General features: G+C 50.6%; 2 protein-coding genes across 22 annotated transcripts in view; one reads left to right on the top strand and one right to left on the bottom strand.

The window, feature by feature from the left end:
- The window catches only part of RUSC2 (RUN and SH3 domain containing 2), a 72,114-nt gene extending 65,126 nt beyond the window's left edge, over positions 1-6,988 (top strand). For all 3 annotated transcript variants that reach the window (XM_055293804.2, XM_063609778.1, XM_055293803.1), the window contains 10 exons: positions 189-830; positions 1,059-1,244; positions 1,415-1,555; positions 3,016-3,092; positions 3,298-3,472; positions 3,563-3,668; positions 4,325-4,371; positions 5,127-5,949; positions 6,058-6,195; positions 6,273-6,988. In XM_055293804.2, the coding sequence (XP_055149779.1) occupies positions 189-830; positions 1,059-1,244; positions 1,415-1,555; positions 3,016-3,092; positions 3,298-3,472; positions 3,563-3,668; positions 4,325-4,371; positions 5,127-5,949; positions 6,058-6,195; positions 6,273-6,474 (2,537 nt within the window). In that variant the 3' untranslated portion in view covers positions 6,475-6,988. The remainder of the gene's footprint in view (positions 1-188; positions 831-1,058; positions 1,245-1,414; positions 1,556-3,015; positions 3,093-3,297; positions 3,473-3,562; positions 3,669-4,324; positions 4,372-5,126; positions 5,950-6,057; positions 6,196-6,272) is intronic.
- The window catches only part of CIMIP2B (ciliary microtubule inner protein 2B), a 42,825-nt gene continuing 30,818 nt past the window's right edge, over positions 6,925-18,931 (bottom strand). For 5 of the 19 annotated variants that reach the window (XM_063609789.1, XM_063609783.1, XM_063609787.1 and 2 more), the window contains 8 exons: positions 18,256-18,528; positions 9,422-12,682; positions 8,841-8,994; positions 8,239-8,462; positions 7,948-8,153; positions 7,720-7,771; positions 7,451-7,599; positions 6,925-7,170 (listed from right to left, as the gene is read on the bottom strand). In XM_063609789.1, coding sequence (XP_063465859.1) covers positions 7,012-7,170; positions 7,451-7,599; positions 7,720-7,771; positions 7,948-8,153; positions 8,239-8,462; positions 8,841-8,994; positions 9,422-9,503 — 1,026 coding nt within the window. In that variant the 5' untranslated portion in view covers positions 9,504-12,682; positions 18,256-18,528 and the 3' untranslated portion in view covers positions 6,925-7,011. Of the gene's footprint in view, positions 7,171-7,450; positions 7,646-7,719; positions 7,772-7,947; positions 8,154-8,238; positions 8,463-8,840; positions 12,683-13,933; positions 14,567-16,634; positions 16,774-16,853; positions 17,025-18,255; positions 18,529-18,931 lie in introns of those variants that run through there. The other 14 variants (XM_063609785.1, XM_063609788.1, XM_063609792.1 and 11 more) reach the window with 10 other exon arrangements.

The following is an 18,931-nucleotide window of genomic DNA, read 5'->3' as shown; positions in this document are numbered from 1 at the left end:
AAACAATAGGAAACATTTTACAAGAGAGGGGAGCAGTGTCCCATTCCACGAACTTCTACCCCATTCAGTTCCTCCCAGCCAGGTCCCTGCTCCTCTCCCCTCTCCCATCTCTGCTTCTGGGTTTTTTCTCATGTGGGTTTCAGTGTCTGTGTCTATCTACTGATTTCTTCTCCATCCCTTTGCTACAGGGGGTGGCACCGAGAGCCGACCAGTCCTTCGCTACAGCAAGGAACAGAGGCCAACCACGCTGCCCATCCAGCCCTTCGTGTTCCAGCACCACTTCCCCAAGCAGCTGGCCAAGGCCCGGGCCCTCCACAGCCTTTCCCAGCTCTACAGCCTCTCAGGCTGCAGCCGTACACAGCAGCCTGCCCCACTGGCTGCCCCTGCTGCCCAAGTCTCAGTCCCAGCTCCCTCAGGGGAACCGCAGGCATCCACTCCCCGAGCCACTGGCAGAGGTGCCAGGAAAGCTGGGTCTGAGCCAGAGACCTCTCGGCCATCGCCGCTGGGCAGCTACTCCCCCATCCGGAGTGTTGGCCCCTTTGGGCCCAACACTGACTCTTCTGCCTCCACTTCGTGCTCCCCTCCCCCAGAGCAGCCCACAGCCACAGAAAGCCTGCCCCCATGGAGCCACTCCTGTCCTCCTGCTGTCCGGCCTGCCACCTCCCAGCAGCTGCAGAAGGAGGATCAGAAGATACTGACCTTGACTGAGTACCGGCTCCATGGAACAGGAAGCTTGCCGCCTCTGGGCTCCTGGCGATCTGGCCTCAGCCGAGCAGAGAGCCTGGCCCGGGGAGGTGGTGAGGGCAGCATGGCCACCAGGCCCAGTAATGGTACGAGCTCCAGCATCTCCCTACCCAACCCGCCACCTCCCCTTTGAGTGGTTGCTTACACTCTCACCTGGGGCCAGAGGTTAGGATGTCTGCATCCCTTCCCCAGCATCAGTAGATAATATTCACAGATAATCTAGTGTTTCATATGGGCCCGCTGGGTGGATGTGAAACTCTGTCTCGCTGTCTCCTGCCAACTCCTGTCTTTCTACTAATCTGTTCTGCTTCCAGCCAACCACCTATCCCCTCAAGCCCTCAAGTGGAGGGAATACAGGAGGAAGAACCCACTAGGGCCACCTGGTTTGTCAGGGAGCCTAGACCGAAGATCACAAGAAGCTCGGCTGGCCCGAAGAAACCCTATCTTTGAGTTCCCTGGCTCCCTCAGTGCTGCCAGCCATCTGAACTGCCGGCCAAATGGTGTGTGAGCAGGGTCCTCAGTACACCCGGGGCAGGCTCTGCCATGGCTGGGAAGGGCTAGAGAAGGGGTCAGTCCCAAAGGAACGTGTCTCAGACGGTACGAGGCACTGAACTAGGCGAGAACTCCTGCACCGAGAGTTGCTCAGGCTTGATTTTTCTCTTCTTTCCAGGCCAAGCAGTGAAGCCGCTACCACTGACCTGCCCTGACTTCCAGGACCCCTTTTCCTTGACAGAGAAGCCTCCAGCTGAGTTTTGTCTGTCCCCAGATGGCAGCTCAGAGGCCATTTCCATTGACCTGATTCAGAAAAAAGGTGCATATAACCCCCAGCTCAGGCCAGGGACTCTGCTGTCACTGTGTCCTCACACTTGCCCTACTACCTAGCCAGTCTTAAATCTCTAAGTGCTGGCTGGGCCCAGTGGCTCACGCCTGTAATCCCAGCACTTTGGGAGGCCAAGGCAGGTGGATCATGAGGTCAGGAGTTTGGGGCCAGCCTGGCCAACATGGTGAAACCCCATCTCTACTAAAAATACAAAAAAAATTAGCTGGGCATGGTGGTGGGCACATGTAATCCCAGCTACTCAGGAGGCTGAGGCAGGAGAATTACCTGAACTCAGGAGGTGGAGGTTGCAGTGAGCTGAGATCACACCATTGCACTCCAGCCTGGGCAACAAAAGTGAAAACTCCTTTTCAAAAGAAAACCACAAACAAATCTCCAGGTGCTGGGAAGGAGTTGAAGCACACAGGCTCTGGGGCCAGAGGAGGAAGCTGTGTGCTGTGTATCATGAGTGCATGTGAGTGAGCAAGGGTCCTTCATCAGAGACTTTCAGAGTCGTGCTCCAGTCCCTTCCTGCAGTGAGCAAAGTCTCATGAGGAGGCTTCCATGTCATCAAAAAATGCCTCAGTGCTCTTGGAGGGGCGGGTGAAGGTACTAGAGGGCCCGGCAGCTTGGGTAAGCGTGTTGGTGACATCTAGGAAGATGAAGACTGACAAGACCCACTTTATTTAGCAAATAAATGACCACTGAACTAAGAACATTTTTAGGGAGATGGAGAGAACTGAGCATAATTGTGGGCTGAAGATGAGCCTGTGAAGAGAGAGCTGAAGTTCCTTGCGAAGGCAGAAGGGGAGAATCAGAGCTCAGGGAGAAAGAACCCGGGCAAGAAGGGAAACGGCCACCTTCCTCCAGGACATGAAGGGGATGCAAGTGGGCAGGGGAGTGAGGGGTATACATATGAGATTGTTATGGATTTTGGAGGCAGAGGGAAGTTAAAGGAGTTTATAACTGGGGGCCTCTGTTCTCTGAAGCAGAACCAAGGGCTTGAGAGGAGGGGTGTCGATTTCACATGGCAACTTGAGGATATGGCAGAGAGTGCTGACAAGGCATGTGTCAAAGAACCGCCCTTGTCTGGCACTGGCACTGGGGTGAGGGACTTGGGTTTTCTTCAGGTCAGTGGCCTGGTTTCTCAGAGTGGAGAAAACCGATAGTTGGCCTGACCCAGGATTGGAATAAGGGCTGAGAGGTGAGGACATTGAGAGGCTTGACAATGGCATCATTGAGGTGGCTCCAGGCTGGGAAGTAAAGACAGGAAGAGCTTAAGAACTGGGCAGAACCAGAAAAGGGCCAGGCCTGAATGTTTTGATGAGACCCACGTGCAGGTGTGGAGACTGAGTAAGTGTGGGAGCCTTTCCCACCCCTGCTGAGGTTTCAGCCCCAGCCGAGTTGGCTAAGGACTTGCTCAGGGACCTGTCACATCACATTCTTCCCTGCAGGGCTGGTAAAAGCTGTTAACACCGCTGTGGACCTCATTGTGGCTCATTTTGGCACAAGCCGGGATCCCGGGGTGAAGGTAGGCAAGGAAATGTGGAGAGCTGAGCTCTGCCTGCAAGCCCTCACCTGTCCTGTGCTACCATCTTTCCTTGCTGTCTTGCATTTAGAGCCCAGGGCTGGGTACTTAGGAGTGGGGATGGCAAGAGAGGAACCATGAGGGCCCGCTACGAGAGGACCACGGTCAGGCCTGAGGGGTTTCCTGCACTTCCCTACCACACCTGCAGGCAAAGCTGGGCAACAGTTCTGTGAGCCCCAATGTGGGCCACCTGGTTCTGAAGTACTTGTGCCCTGCTGTCCGCGCCGTGCTGGAGGATGGGCTCAAGGCCTTTGTACTGGACGTCATCATCGGACAGCGTAAGAACATGCCATGGAGTGTGGTTGAGGCTTCCACACAGCTAGGTAGGTGCTGGGTGCCAAGACGGGGACCCGGGGCTGAATTTAGGGTTCCAGAAATTGGTCATGTGACCTGCAACCCTGGCTTCCTCCCAGGCCCATCCACCAAGGTCCTGCATGGCCTCTACAACAAAGTCAGCCAATTCCCAGAGCTCACCAGTCATACCATGCGCTTCAACGCCTTCATCCTCGGCCTGCTCAAGTGAGTGCACAGAGCGGCAAGATCCCCTAAACAACTTGCCCTGCCCCCCACCCCCGGGCTCTGCCTGCACCAAGGAAACAACTCCCTGGACAGACAGAAAGGGTGGATCTGGAGGGTCCCCCCAGCCCGCTATGGCCTCTCAGTAGGTCACTGCCTTCCCACTGTGCCCATGACTGTCACTGGTCACCAACGTGGTCTGCTTTTACAAATCTGTAATCTGGCTTATTTGGAAATTAGTTGGGTTTCTTAATTTCTCTGAACCTTGTAAACCCTGATCCTCTCCATTCCAGCACTACTTCCAAATCCTGCTTGACCCTAAGTCCACCTTGGGACCCACATCCTAGTAACATGCTTTCTCAGGTATGAGCCCAGGCCATTCCCTTTGGCCATGAGCTGCCTGTACTTTCACACAGTAGCTGCCTTGATTTCTGAGGTCTACTGCAGGCTGACTCCACTCCAGGAGGAAGCAACTGGCTTGTAAATAAAATGTCCATCTCCCTCCACACATCCCCACTGACTCTCTGGAATTAGGTGAAATGAATCGTGCCATGGAAGGGCACGTTCATCTATTCTTCCTGTGCCTGACCCCCTGGATCTGTCTCCTTATCTGGCTGTATTCACACAAGACTCAACTCTCTTCACCTGTCTCCCCACAGCATCCGGTCCCTGGAGTTCTGGTTTAATCACCTCTATAACCACGAAGGTAATGCCCAGAACCCTGCAGGTCAAACTCAATGGGTCAGAATTCAGAGGCACGAAAGAGGAAGGAAGAGCTGTCTTTTCATTGCTGGAGGTGGGGAGGGGGACCACACAAGCATTCATCCTCAGAGCCTCAGGCTTCCACCCAAGGCCTTCCCCAGCCTCTGCTTGAGTTAAAACCTTGGGCCAGGCACGGTGGCTCATGTCTGTAATCCCAGCACTTTGGGAGGCCGAGGCACATGGATCACCTGAGGTCAAGAGTTCGAGACCAGCCTGGGCAACATGGTGAAACCCCATCTCTACTAAAAATTCAAAAATTAGCCGGCTGTGGTGGTGCATGCCTGTAGTTCCAGCTACTCAGGAGGCTGAGGCACGAGAATTGTTTGAACCTGAGAGGCAGAGGTTGCAGTGAGCCGAGATCATGCCACTGCACTCCAGCTTGGGCAACAGAGTGAGACTCAGTCTCAAAAAAACAAAACAAAAAAACTTGGAGCCAGCAGGATACTCCAGCAATCTGGGAGTTAGGGTGGCCAGGAATCCCTGCATCTCACTCCTCTAAACTCAGGGCCACCGCCTGGGGTTGGAGAGTTTAGGCACTGCACAGCTGTGGGCAGCAGCGTTTATACTTAGTACATGCAAGATGACTAGTGCACAGCCTGCACCGCTGTCTGCAGCAGCTCTGCCCAGGCTGTCTTTCAGAGTCCCACTTGGGCCAGGCTCTGCTTCTCTGTGTGAATCAGTCCCTCTCTTTTCCCCTAGACATCATCCAGACCCACTACCAGCCCTGGGGCTTCCTGAGTGCAGCTCATACCGTGTGTCCCAGCCTCTTTGAAGAGCTGCTGCTGCTGCTACAGCCCCTGGCCCTGCTGCCCTTCAGCCTCGACTTGCTGTTCCAGCACCGGCTGCTGCAAAGTGGGCAGCAGCAGCGGCAGCACAAGGAACTGCTGCGGGTGTCCCAGGACCTGCTGCTGTCTGCCCACTCCACGCTGCAGCTGACCCGGGCCCGGGGCCAGGAGGGCCCTGGAGACATGGACAGGGCAGCCCAAGGGGAGCGGGTGAAGGGTGTGGGTGCCTCAGAAGGTGGAGAAGAGGAAGAGGAAGAAGAGGAGACAGAAGAGGTGGCAGAGGCAGCCGGGGGCTCAGGGCGTGGCAGGTGGGCCCGAGGTGGGCAGGCCGGCTGGTGGTACCAGCTCATGCAGAGCTCCCAGGTCTACATCGATGGCTCCATTGAGGGTTCTAGGTTCCCTCGTGGTAGCAGCAATAGCAGCAGCGAGAAAAAGAAAGGGGCAGGAGGTGGGGGGCCTCCCCAGGCTCCACCACCCCGAGAGGGAGTAGTGGAGGGGGCTGAGGCCTGCCCTGTCTCTGAGGAGGCCCTGGGCCGGGAAAGGGGCTGGCCCTTCTGGATGGGGAGCCCCCCTGACTCTGTGCTGGCTGAGCTGAGGCGCAGTCGGGAGAGGGAAGGGCCTGCTGCCCCACCAGCAGAAAATGAGGAAGGCACCTCAGAGCCTTCACCTGGAGGCATCAAGTGGGGACACCTCTTTGGCTCCCGAAAAGCCCAGCGGGAGGCCCGGCCCACAAACAGGTGAGAACCTGCCCATGGTAGGGATGGAGGGAGTAGGGAGCCTGCTGTAAGCCAGGGCACGGGCAGAGCCAAGCCTGGGCAGAGCCTGAGTCCAGCTGCTGTCCCTAGGCTCCCCTCGGACTGGCTGAGCCTGGACAAGTCCATGTTCCAACTAGTGGCACAGACAGTGGGTTCCCGCCGGGAGCCAGAGCCCAAGGAGAGCCTGCAGGAGCCACACTCTCCAGCCCTGCCCTCCAGTCCTCCGTGGTAAGCCTGGTAAGGGCTGAGGGGCTGCGCTTGGCTTTTGATGGGGTTTCTCTGACCTCCATGTGCTGTTTCCCCAGTGAGGTGCAGGCACTGTGCCACCACCTGGCTACCGGCCCTGGACAGCTGAGCTTCCACAAAGGAGACATCCTACGAGTGCTGGGGCGAGCTGGAGGAGACTGGCTGCGCTGCAGCCGTGGCCCCGACTCTGGCCTGGTGCCCCTGGCCTACGTGACATTGACCCCAACTCCAAGTCCAACCCCTGGAAGCAGCCAAAACTGAGGCCCTGTGCATGCTGGTGGCCTCAGGGACCCTCATAACCCCCAGACTCAGAGCCCGAGAGCCCTTCCCAAGCCATTGGCTTGGCTGCAGAGTAGACTGAGAGCTGGGGCCATGTATCCCTGTGCTGGCACCTGCTCCCTGTGCTCAGTATTAATTACGCCCCCTTAACTGTCCCAGTGACCTCGTCCAGACCTCCACCCAGGAAAGGAGGGACGGGACGCGGCACTGGGCTGCCAGGATTCCCCTGGCCCATCTGGGCCAACCCTTCCATGGGTGAAGACAAGCAACTCCCCCTGGAGGCGGGTGGCCCAGAAAGCCATCTACAGGGTTCCCTAGGCCAGGTGGAGATGAGGATGGGTAACAGTATTGGGGCCAGATCCCTAAGCCCCCCGGCTGTAAATGGGCCGTGGCCAGTGCCTGGTCATCAGAAGAGGGAGGAGGAGCCCAGGCGTCTGTTTATGTATTTATTTATTTATTTATTATACCTATTAATAAAAAAGGTGCTCAGCCTCCAGACCATTTTCTCTTTGTGCTCCCCTACCTTTCTCCCTTCCAAAAGGATGGCTGGGATAGGATGAAAAGGGAAGGGAACTTGATATCCAGGGGCCTAAGCCAAGAGCTGCTTCTGGAAGGTGCTGAGGCCCAGAGCATCATGGGTGAGATGGCCAAATGTGTGGCCAAACTGGAACTTATACCCTGTGTGGCCAAGACAGTCTGTCACGTGTAGCCAGCGGCATGGCAAAGCCATTTAATTCTCAGCCAGTTAGCTAGACCTCCAAACGGCCCTCTGAAATCTAGCTCTAATTCCCCACTGTGGGTAGCTACCTCGGTTTCCTTTTCTGCCTAATGATAAAGCCAAACCACATGATCTGAGCCCTCCCATATCTATTAGTTTCAACCCCCACAAACCACCCAACCCACCCCATACCCATACAAACATTCCAGTCCCCAAAGCCTCCCCGGGGGCTCTTCTCACCTGGCACATAGCCCCCATAGTTAGGTAAAAGACCCAGGTTCTGAGGGTATGTCCTGGGAAGCGGGGGGAGATGTTTGGGGTCCTGGGCACTGCCTGGTGAGTGCTTCTGCCCAAATTCCTGCAGTGCCTGGTTGGTAAGCACAGGAAAGCTGGAGCCGAAGAGGAAGCGGGCGTGGGGCACATAGCCGGTGAAGCCTGGGGATGGGGACACTGAGCCAAGACATCCTGGGGCCTCCCCACGCCTCTGATCCTGACCCCCCGGCTCTCACCTGACATGAAGAACTTCCGAGGGTCCCTGTCATCCATGAAGTAGGGAGAAGCCTGTGAGAGAAGCCCCTGTGCTCTCACACAATCTCCCAGGGAGGTGGAGCTGACAGTCAAGTGCACATCCCCTGAACCCAACAGCCACACTACTCATGGCTGCCCCTACCACCCGGACACACAGTAAGGCCCCCACTCCCACCCCTCTGCACTCCCCACCAGCTTCTTGGTCTCACTTGTTCCACCACCTCCAGTGCTGTCTCCTCCAGCTGCCCCTCCGGCTCTGGCACCTGGTCCTTCTCCGTGTCCTTTCTTCCCTTGGCCTCCTTTGGCAGCTCTTCACTCCCTTGCTTTCCATGCAAGTGAGTAAAGTCACTCAGAGCCTCGGCCCAGACCTTGCTGCAGTTCTTGGCAAAGATGAACTGTGCCCGGGGTACAAAACCTGGGCAGGCAGGGACAAGGAAGACTCGTTAGTGTTTGGAACACATGCTCCTGGGAGGGGCACCTGTGCATACCTGTGTACAAACCTGTGTACCCAGGGATCATGCTGGAGCTGAGCCTTTCGTGCCCACGCCTGAGAGGTAGGCTCTCCCTGGGAACCTCAGGAGATCTTGGAGGCCGAATGGGAGGCAGAAGTGTGCGGTGGACAGGAGGCCAGGCTAGGCCAGGAGGGCCTTGAAGTAGCTGACCAGTCACCTGCCCATAGGTCTGGCCCATGCTGAACCGAAGTAGTGGGCAGTGTCCAGTGTACCTGCAGCACAGACTCACCCACTCACCAGAATTGCCCTGCCCCGCCATCCCCAGAGGCAGAAGCAGAGAACTCTGAAGCCCTGATCTTTCTGGACTCAGCAGTGTATATATTTGGAGCAGGCATTTCTAAGTTCTCTGCCTGGGCTTTCAATCCTTCCTCTGCTGTTAACCTGTTCCCATGGAGAGAACAACACAAAGCTTTGGGGCAGACCCGGGGTCTCACTAGTCCCTTGCTTCTCCTTTTCCATCCAACACCATAGAGACCCCCAGCCTCCCAATCCAACCTGTCCGCTTGGCCCCATGCTCTAAGCAGCTTAATTCCTCTACCCTCTACCCCTACTCCCAGCAGCAAGCGGGGAGCGCTGGGTGGGAGTCTTACCCTGGGATATAATGAGGGTTCTGAGGGTTAAGCTCTGGTATGAAGGTGCTGGCCACAGCCATGGGGAGCCAGGCAGTTCCTTTTGTTTGCCTTTGAGCCAAGGCTCTGGTCTGTGTGTACCGTGTCCAGGGCTGTGGGGCTAAAGGAGGCGGGGCTAAGGGAGGAGAGAAGGGAGGGGGCACTCGTGTGAGGACAGCCAGGGCCAAGGCCGGCAGAACTGTAGAGGCTAGCAGGTCTGTCTGTCCAGGACAAAGGTGGTCCTGCCTCGTGGGGCAGGGCCCGAACCGAAGGAAGCCCTGAGGTGGGACGTGGGAGGTGAGGGAGCAGACACCATTCGGGCCACTGAGCTCTGTCTCAGCGACTTCCTTCCTGAGCGCCTGCCTGAGAGGCGGACACTGTGCTCCTCATGAGTCTTCATCAAAGGAGACGGGGGACCTGGAGAAAGGATGTCTGAGGGAAGCCAGGGCCCAGAGGGGAGGTGAAAGAGGACAGGTGATGGGGGGAAAAAAAGGAACCTAGACACCTCTAGGGAGTAACATCGTTTATTTTCAATAATTTAACAAGGGTGGCTTACTGCATACATGCTATAATCAGAGTCATCCATTCAACAAATGAGCCAGGCTCTGCCAGGCTCCAGCCACGGTGGCCGAGTGTGCACTCCATGGGAGCCAGAAAAGCTGTGGGGGGTTGAGAGAAGGAAACAGGATAAAGTTGTTGTAGGGGTGGGCGGTAACACTAGGGGGCAAGTTAGAATTTGTTAAAAAAAAAAAAAAAAAAATTGGATTCTAAGAGAAGAAAAAGCACAGACCAGGAAGATGAGATCTCAGAGGAGGGGAAACATGATTAAAACCCAACTCCGGGCCGGGTGCAGCCACGCTCACATCCAGGTACTGAGGAGGCTGAGGTGGGAGGATCACTTGGGTCTGGGAGTTTCAGTCCAAACTGGGCAACACAGCCAGACCCCACCTCAAAAAACAAAACAAACAGTTCTGGGTCAGGGCCAGGCTGAGGGCTCAGGACCCACGTTTCTGAGGCAGAGCTCTGCTCCTCTCCCCACCTCCAGTGACCATGCCTGCACTGACCAAGGACGGCACTGACATCCCAGGGGAATTACACAAGAGCACTGGGCCCCAAGGCACACATTTCATGTTCCTCACTGTTCTGCCAAGGACAGTGAATGTGTCATTTAGAGTTGTGGGGACTTACCTCACAGCTGAGGAAATATGTTAGAGTGATGATGGGAGCCGAGGGGCAAGCCCAGAATAGCAGCAGCGTGTCAAGCTTAACAACCAGACTTGGGATTCTGTGACAGACACTATCATAGCTTATACCTATTCCTGACCCCCATCTCCTTTCTTCCAAGGAGCCAGAAACTTCATCAGGGAGGCCTGGAGAACCAGCCTGGAGGAATGAGCTGGATTAGTCTAAGCATGGTCCCATGCTCCTTGCCCACGACCGCTTAGGCACGGGCTTCCGGCATTCTGGATAATACGAGGGGAAATCTGCTGGGGCAGGGGAGGGTCCTGGGAAAAGTTGCTTTGCTCTTAAAGATAAGATTCACATCAAATTAGAGCAAGTGAGAGAGACAGAGATGCACAAGACGAAACAATGTCCATTCCTGCCCCTAGACTTTTGGGGGATGTGAGGCTAGAACACTGGCAGGCATGTGGAAGCCTCGCGGAAAGCTAACCTGGAGACAAGTCCTGGACACATCGAGGATGGATGGTAGAGGAGAAAGGCCAGGGTCCTGAGGGTAATGTAGAGCCATGGAACTAGCCAGCCTTTTTATGTGAAATAGTAAATTTCGTTATTAAGGCCACTTTGTTTTCTTTCACTTAGAGCCAAAGGCATCATAACTTTAAAAAACAAAATAAGGCTGGGCGCAGTGGCTCATGCCTGTAATCCCAGCACTTTGCGAGGCCGAAGTGGGCAGATCACGAGGTCAGGAGATCGGGACCATCCTGGCTAACATGGTGAAACCTCGTCTCTACTAAAAATACAAAAAATTAGCCGGGTGTGGTGGCGGGCGCCTGTAGTCCCAGCTACTTGGGAGGCTGAGGCAGGAGACCCCAGCCTGGGCAACAGAACAAGACTCTGTCTCAAAAAAAAAAAAAAAAAAAAAAAGTTTAAAAAACAAAACAGCCAGGCACGGTGGCTCATGCCTTTAATCCCAGCACTTTGGGAGGCCGAGGCAAGAGGATCACAAGGTCAGGGGTTTGAGACCAGCCTGGCCAACATAGTGAAATCCTGTCTCTACTAAAAATACAAAAATTAGCCAGGCGTGGTGGTGGGCACCTGTAGTCTCAGCTACTCGGGAGGCTGAGGCAGGAGAATGGCATGAACCCAGGAGGTGGAGCATGCAGTGAGCTGAGATCACACACTGCACTCCAGCTTGGGCAACGGAGTAAGACTCCGTCTCAAAAACAAAACAAAACAAACAAACAAAAAAACACCACTAGATCAAATCCTAGCTTCACCAGAGATATGGACTTTGTCCAAATTCATCTCATTGAGCCTCAGTTTTCTCATCTGTAAAATGGAAAACCTAATGTTACCATCTCATAGAGTAGGATATCAGCTAGCTGAGATGATACGTAACGAGCAATGACCCCAGTGTCTAGCTGGGTTAGCATGTGGCAGGAACGGGAGGAAGGAAAGGAGCTGGGAGCAGTCACAGATGTTAGAAGTTCAGGGGAAAGAGTTCATGAAATTGAAAAAGGGAAAGGTTTGAATGGAAGTTGGGGTATAAATTAGGATGTAGGGACTAGAACACATTCTGCAGAAAAGACCATGGCAGTTAGAATCCGGGTATGCATTAAAACACAAGTTAGGAAACAGATTAGGATTAGTCTTAGGTTTATGGCTTATGAAGAAACAGCTCTATCCACCCAAGCCAAGATCACGCCACTGCACTCCAGCCTGGGCGACAGAGATTCGGTCTCAAAAAAAAAAAAAAAAATTAAAAAAAAAAATATAGACTTGATTCTGGCTCAATCACTTATGAGCTATACAAGCTTGGGCAAGTTAGCAAACCTCTCTGTATCTCTTTTTCCCTCCTCTATAAAATGAAAATGCTAATAGTGTAAGGATTAACTTAAATGGTACAATAAAGCACAATAATAAATAAACAATATCATTACTAACAAATGTTCTAGTGGGAGCTGCTCTAAGAAACAATTGTCTACTTTGGCGGGTCCAAGTAAAAGAAGAGAGCCAAGAGTGGAAGGAAGAGAGGATAGATTTCCTGAGTATCCAAGGAAGGAACTGTACACTGTACAGCCTGCCACATAGCTAGGCCTCGTGAAACTGGAATTGAGAACGTGAAAGTGAACAGGAGCTGAGGCAGCTATTTTCACTCTCACCCTGGGGCCAGGTGCTTCTCTCTGCACATCTGCTCAACTCCATCTGTCTCTGTCTGTCTCTCTCGCTCCCTTTTCCAAATGGATTTGTCACTATTAATTTCTACTCCCTGATAACTCTGGTATGCATGTGTTCATCAGGAAATCTCTACACCCCACATCCCCCATCATCTCTACAAGTAATTTCTTAAGCAGAGTGTGCTGCAGAATTACCCAGAGTTTCTATATCAAACCTATAGAAAAGTTGCAAGACAAATGTCACTTTTACCTAGACTTACCAGTTGTTCACATTTTGCAACTCAGAAGTATAGTCTCCCATGCGTCCCAGAAAGGAGAAACAGACACAGGTGAGCATCATCATCCTGACCTCACTCATCTCTCTCGGCCTGGCCTCACTGCAGACGAAGAGGCCACCACCTCAACCAGGCAGCTCGGGAGGGAGGAGGGCATGTGTGCAGACCATGATGGCTTCGGCAGGACAGGCTGCAGACAGAGCAGCCAGGCAAACAAGTCTAAAAGCAACTAGCCAGCTAACTAAATTAACTAGCTAATAACTAAGCAGTCAATTCAAGAAGCTAGAAAAAGAAGAACATCATAAAGCTAACAAATATAGGAGAATGAAAATGACAGAAACCAATAAATCAGAAAACAGAAAAACAATTGAACTGTTATAAGAGTTGTTTAAAACAACAACAAAATAAGCAAACTGCTGGCAAAGTTAGCCAAGAGAAAGACTATACAACACCCCTAACAGATTGAGGAAGTGGCTAAAAACAGGCACATAGGAATTTGTGGGGGTTTTTTTTTTTTTTTTTTTTTGAGACAGAGTCTCGCTCTGTCGCCAGGCTGGAGTGCGGTGGCGCAATCTCGGCTCACTGCAACCTCCACCTCCCGGGTTCAAGCAATTCTCCTGCCTCAGCCTCCCAAGTATTTAGAATTACAGGTGTGCGCCACCATGCCCAGCTAATTTTTGTATTTTTAGGAGAGACGGGGTTTCACTATGTTGGCCAGGATGGTCTCCATCTCTTGACCTTGTGATCCACCTGCTTCGGCCTCCCAAAGTGCTGGGATTACAGGCATGAGCCACCGCGCCCAGCCTGGAATTCGTGTTTTAATTACAAAAGAATACTAAGTGAAACTCTATATAAATAAACTAGAAAATGTCAATAAGACTGAATATTGTCTTGGAAAATATAAATCAAAATCAACTCAAAATGATAGAACATCTGAATAAAATAACAATAGAAAGAATTGGGCTAGGTGCAGTGACTCACATCTGTAATCCCAGCATTTTCGGAGGACAAGGTGGGAGGATTGCTTGAGCCCAGGAGTTCTAGACCAGCCTGGGCAACATAGTAAGACCTCATCTCTACAAAAAAATTTTTTAAAAATCAGCCAAGCCTGGTGGCGTGTAGTCCCAGCTACTCGGGATGCTGAGGTGGGAAAATCACCTCAGCCCGGGAAGCTGAGGCTGCAGTGAGCTATGATTGCATCACTGCACTCCAGCCTGGGTGACAGAGACCCTGTCTCAAAAAGAAAAAGAAAGAATGGAAAAAATGGTCAAGTCGATGCCCCTACCAAAAGACCCACACTCCACTTGATTTACAAAATTTGCAAGAACTTAATTCAAGACAACAAATTCAATACCTAACAAACCTCACACAAGTTCTACAGATAAAAAATACCACCAAATAAAACATCAAACTAGCAACAGCAAAAAAGCAGGATGCTTACTATCACTGTATCTTTCCTCCAATTCATAGCAGATGCCAATAAAGGATCCCAATCCCCTTTCTGAGATCTTCCAAGACTCTGCAAGACAGCATGTTTTGAGTGATTTCTGCCAAAGGTTCAGATGAGGGGAGTGGTGGCAAATGTTCTGCTCTTTATCACCCCTGAACTGACTGACAGCTCAGTAAGGGCAGAAACCATGTCTGTCTATCTTGTTCATGATTACATCCTCAGCATCAAGCACAAGTGTCTGACACGTGGTATGAACAAGTCTAGTAATATTGTAAAATAATAATATACGTTAAGACTAGTAGAGCCAGGTGTTGTGGCTCATGCCCGTAATCCCAGCACTTTGGGAGGCCAAGGCAGGAGGATCACTTGAGTTCAGGAATTTGAGACCAGCCTGGGCAACACAGTGAGACCTCGTCTCTACTAAAAATAAAAAATTAGCCAGACGTGGTGGCGCATTCCTGCAGTCCCAGCTACTCAGGAGGCTGCGGTGGGAGGATTGCTTGAGCCCAGGAGGTCAAAGCTGCAGTGAGCCATGATTGTGCTACTGCATTCCAGTCTGGGAAACACAGCGAGACCCTCAAAAAAAAAAAAAAAAAGAGACTAGTAGGATTTATTCCAGAACTACCACAGTGATTTAACTAGAAAATTTCTTAGTGCAATTAACATATGATAAACCAAAGGATATAAAAGCCATTTGATCACCCTGGCAGATATTGGAAAGGTATTTTATAAAACTAAATATCCACTTGTGATTCTCCTTAAAAAGGACTTTTAGTAAACCAGGAATATAAACATGATAAAGAATATTTGAAATGAATAGCCAAGATCAAACTACATCCAGGAGAAACATCAGAGCCAGGACTGGGAAATAAATCTTATCTGTTGTACCAAATCAAATCAGCTATAGTCACTAATTGGAATGTTACTGGGGAGCTTCTGAAATAGGGTCATAGCTTAGCAAGAAAAGGTACTAAGAAAGATGAACTATGTTTGCCATGGGCATAAGATGAATGCCAGCATGTCAGATTCATAGTCCTTCACTTTATAAAAGTCAGAACCAAGACAAGAATGTTCATTATCACCTTTACTATTCAAAGTTACTATAGACAATGCATAAAACAAAAATAATTAATAAGAACCATAAGCATTGGAAAGAAAGAAAAGAATCACCATCGGCCTAACTACAAAATCCTGAGAAGCAACTGAAGAACAATGAGAACTAATAAGAGTACTGTAAGATGCTTATTACCTGAAAAATATATTCAAATATCAATAGTTTTATTAGGCAGCATTACCAGTTAGATGACACACTGGAGGACTTCCACTTCCAGCATTATGGCAGAATAGTTCAGAAGATTATCTGCAGCAATCAACTATATATTACACAGGTCATGTGAGGTGCTACAGCTCTCACAAAGAAAGGAGTCTTCAAGAACATACCTTCCCCTCAAAAATAACACAAAACAAAAACAATAAAATGTAAGGACAGGTGTGGTGGCTCACGCCTGTAATCCCAGCACTGTGGGAGGCCAAGGCGGGCAGAACATTTGAGGTCAGGAGTTCAAGACCAGCCTGGCCAACATGGTGAAACTCGTGAAACCGTGTCTCTACCAAAAATGCAAAAATTAGCTGGGGGTGGTGGCACATGTCTGTAATCTCAGCTACTGGGGAGGCTGAGGCAGGAGAATTGCGTGAACCTGGGAGGTGGAAGTTGCAGTGAGCCGAGACCATGCCACTGCACTCCAGCCTGGGTGACAGAGTGAGACACTGTTTCAAAGGAAAAAAAAAAAAAAAGGTCGAACTCATAGAAGCAGAGAAGAATGGCCATTACCAGAAGCTATGGAGAGATAGAAAGGGGGAGGTATTCATCAAAGGGTGCAAAGTTTTGGTTATGCAAGAGGAGTAGGTCCTAGACATCTACTGTACAACATCGTGCCTAGAGCCTATAGTTAATAATATTGTATTATTATTAATAATATTGTATTATTATAAAATATTTTTTAAAATTGTACTGAAAAATGTATATTTAAAAATTTGCTGGCCGGGCGCGTGGCTCACGCTTGTAATCCCAGCACTTTGGGAGGCCAAGGCGGGCGGATCACGAGGTCAGGAGATCGAGACCACGGTGAAACCCCATCTCCACTAAAAATCAAAAAAAAATTAGCCAGGCGAGGTGGCGGGCGCCTGTAGTCCCAGCTACTCGGAGAGGCTGAGGCAGGAGAATGGCGTGAACCCAGGAGGAGGAGCTTGCAGTGAGCTGAGTTCGCACCACTGCACTCCAGCCTGGGCAACAGAGCGAGACTCAGTCTCAAAAAAAAAAAAAAAAAAAATTTGCTAACAGGGTAGATTTTTTTTCCATATGCTCTTCTAAGATACTAATAAACCAAAAGATGGTAGATCTTATATTAAGTGTTCTTATCACTAAATAAATTGGGCAGGAGGAAACTTTTGGAGATGATGGATATGTTTATGGCATTGACTATAGTGCTGCTTTCATGGTTCTATACTTACCTCCAAGTTCAAGCTGTATACACTAAATATGTAGTGTTAAGTCCTCAATATTGTCAACAGGTTCTTGGAAATTGTAACTTTCAGTGAAATGATGTGTACCGAAATGATGTGAAATGATGTGTACGAAAGTTTACCGTACATGAGGAGAGCGTGCAAACTCCATATAGACAGTGGTCCTGACCTGAATCAACTTTTTTTCTCCCCTGGCCAGGTGCAGCGGCTCACGCCTGTAATCCCAGTACTTTGGGAGGCTGAGGTCGAAGGATCACTCGAGCCCAGGAGTTCAAGACCAGCCTAGGCAAGACGGGGAGACCCCGTCTCTACAAAAACAAAAATTTAAAAAATTCATTTAATTAAAATTAATTATCTGGACTAATTAGCCAGGCAAGATGGTACACACCTGTAGTCCCAGCTACTCAGGAGGCTGAGGTAGGAGAACCGTTTGAGCCCAGGATTTTGAGGCTGTAGGGAGCTATGATCACACCACCACACTCCAGTCTGGGGGACAGAGACCCTGTCTCTATAAAAATAAAAAGTTAAAAAAATGATAAAAGTAAAATATTTTTTCCTATCAATGTTATAAAGAAACAACAGTGAGTGAAACATTATTTGAGAACCTGCTGTACAACTTTTTGTATGTCAATAAAGTGATTTTTAAAAAAGGGAAATCAACAGAGGCCAAAAACTAGAGGCAAAGGATAGAAGGCACTTTTGGCTTAATGGCATTTGCCAAGCCACATGAACTTGAGGGTTCATTTTCACAGGTTCAAGAAGTACAGAGAAAAAGATAAAACTCAGTGACCACCCAAGATGGAGAGTCTAACAGAAAACTTTTCCTTCATAAAACTGGCATGCATCAAGTTATGTCCCTTTAGTCTTTTTTTTTTTCTTTGAGATGGAGTCTTATTCTGTCACCCAGGCTGGAGGGCAGTGGTGCGATCTCGGCTCACTGCAACCTCCGCCTCCTGGGTTCAAGCAATTCTCATGCTTCAGCCACCTGAGTAGCTGGGATTACAGGCGCCTACCACTACACCCGGCTAATTTTTGTATTAACTTTAGTAGAGACTAACTTTCACCATGTTGGCCAGGCTGGTCTCAAACTTCTGACCTCAAGTTACCTGCCTGTCTTGGCCTCCCAAAGTGCTGGGATTACACACGTGAGTCACCACACCCCACCTTGCCCCTTTAGTCTTAAAGTGAACTAGAAATCAATCTGCCCCGCAACTCCTTCCTCAGGGGACTACGAAGAAAATTGCCTATCTCAAAACTTGGTACCAAGTGGAAAAGTGGGACATATTTCCCCTAAAAGTTCATAACTACAAGCTGGCTCATGCGTGATTTGCAGATGTAATTCACTCTACCTGAGTAGTCTGAAATACTATCAAGATAATGAGGTAGGAGGTGGAACTGGACTCCAGAGGCAAGGCTCAGCACTGGACCAAATTGAGGACTAGCTAAAACAGGGATAGGGCAGAAGTGGTTTTCCATATGACACAGCCACCAGTGTACTATGTCAGTTTACCATTGCAATGGCAACACCCAGAAGTTACCACCCCTTTCCACAGCAATGACCCAATGAACTGGAAGTTACCACCCTTTACATACAGAAATTACTGCATAGTCTACCCCTTAATTTGCATGTAATTAAAAGTGGGTATAAATCTGAATGCAGCACTGCCTTGGAGCTGCTGCTCTGAGCATACTGCCTGTGGGATAGCCCCGCTCCACAAGGACCAGTACCTCGGCAGTTTATTAGGATCTTAGAAGAGCATAATGGGGAAAAAAAAGATATATTCTGTTACCAAATTTTTTAAGTGTACACTGCTGCTTCAATAAAAGTTGCTGTTTAACACCACTGGCTCGTCCTTGGATTTTCTTTCCTGGGCAAAGCTAAGAACCTTCCCAGGCTAAGCCCCAGTTTGGGGGCTCACTTGCCCTCCCATCATCTGGTGATCAATGAAAGGAAAAAGACAATGAAAGGCAGCAAGTCAGCGGAGACGGTGGCAGTCAGCAGACGGGTGAGATGGTGAGACAGCAGAGATGGTGGCAATCAGCGGTCAGTGGAGAGGTGACACCTGTGAGAGACAGCAACTGGTAAGACAGTGAGAGACTGGCAAGACCAAGCAGAGACAGCGAGAGACCGCAAAGTGGTCTGTGATCAAGGCTGCAAGAGCTGTAACACTGAGGCTGTAACAATAAGGAGCTGCTAACACTAACCAAAGGCTCTTTTCAGAGCCATCATTTTCCCTGGCAGGCGGCAGGCCAAGCAGACACGCTAATGGCCACAATGTCACTGCCTCATGTGAGCTCTGACCATGGCAGGCCAGTGGGTTACCAGTCCCTATGTTTGCCCCCTGTGTGACAGCTGAGCCCGCCCACGTTGGGGGGTCCTGGAGGGACCTTCACCAGCGTCCCATATGAAAGACTGGCTGGTGCCATTTGGCTCCTATGGATGGGTAATTGTCCCCTCTCCCCCTA

Source organism: Symphalangus syndactylus, chromosome 9 (assembly GCF_028878055.3).
Source record: "Symphalangus syndactylus isolate Jambi chromosome 9, NHGRI_mSymSyn1-v2.1_pri, whole genome shotgun sequence".
In the NCBI taxonomy this organism is placed as follows: Eukaryota; Metazoa; Chordata; class Mammalia; order Primates; family Hylobatidae; genus Symphalangus; species Symphalangus syndactylus.
Note: the sequence above shows the minus strand (reverse complement) of the source record. Positions and strands in the feature narration are given on the sequence as shown.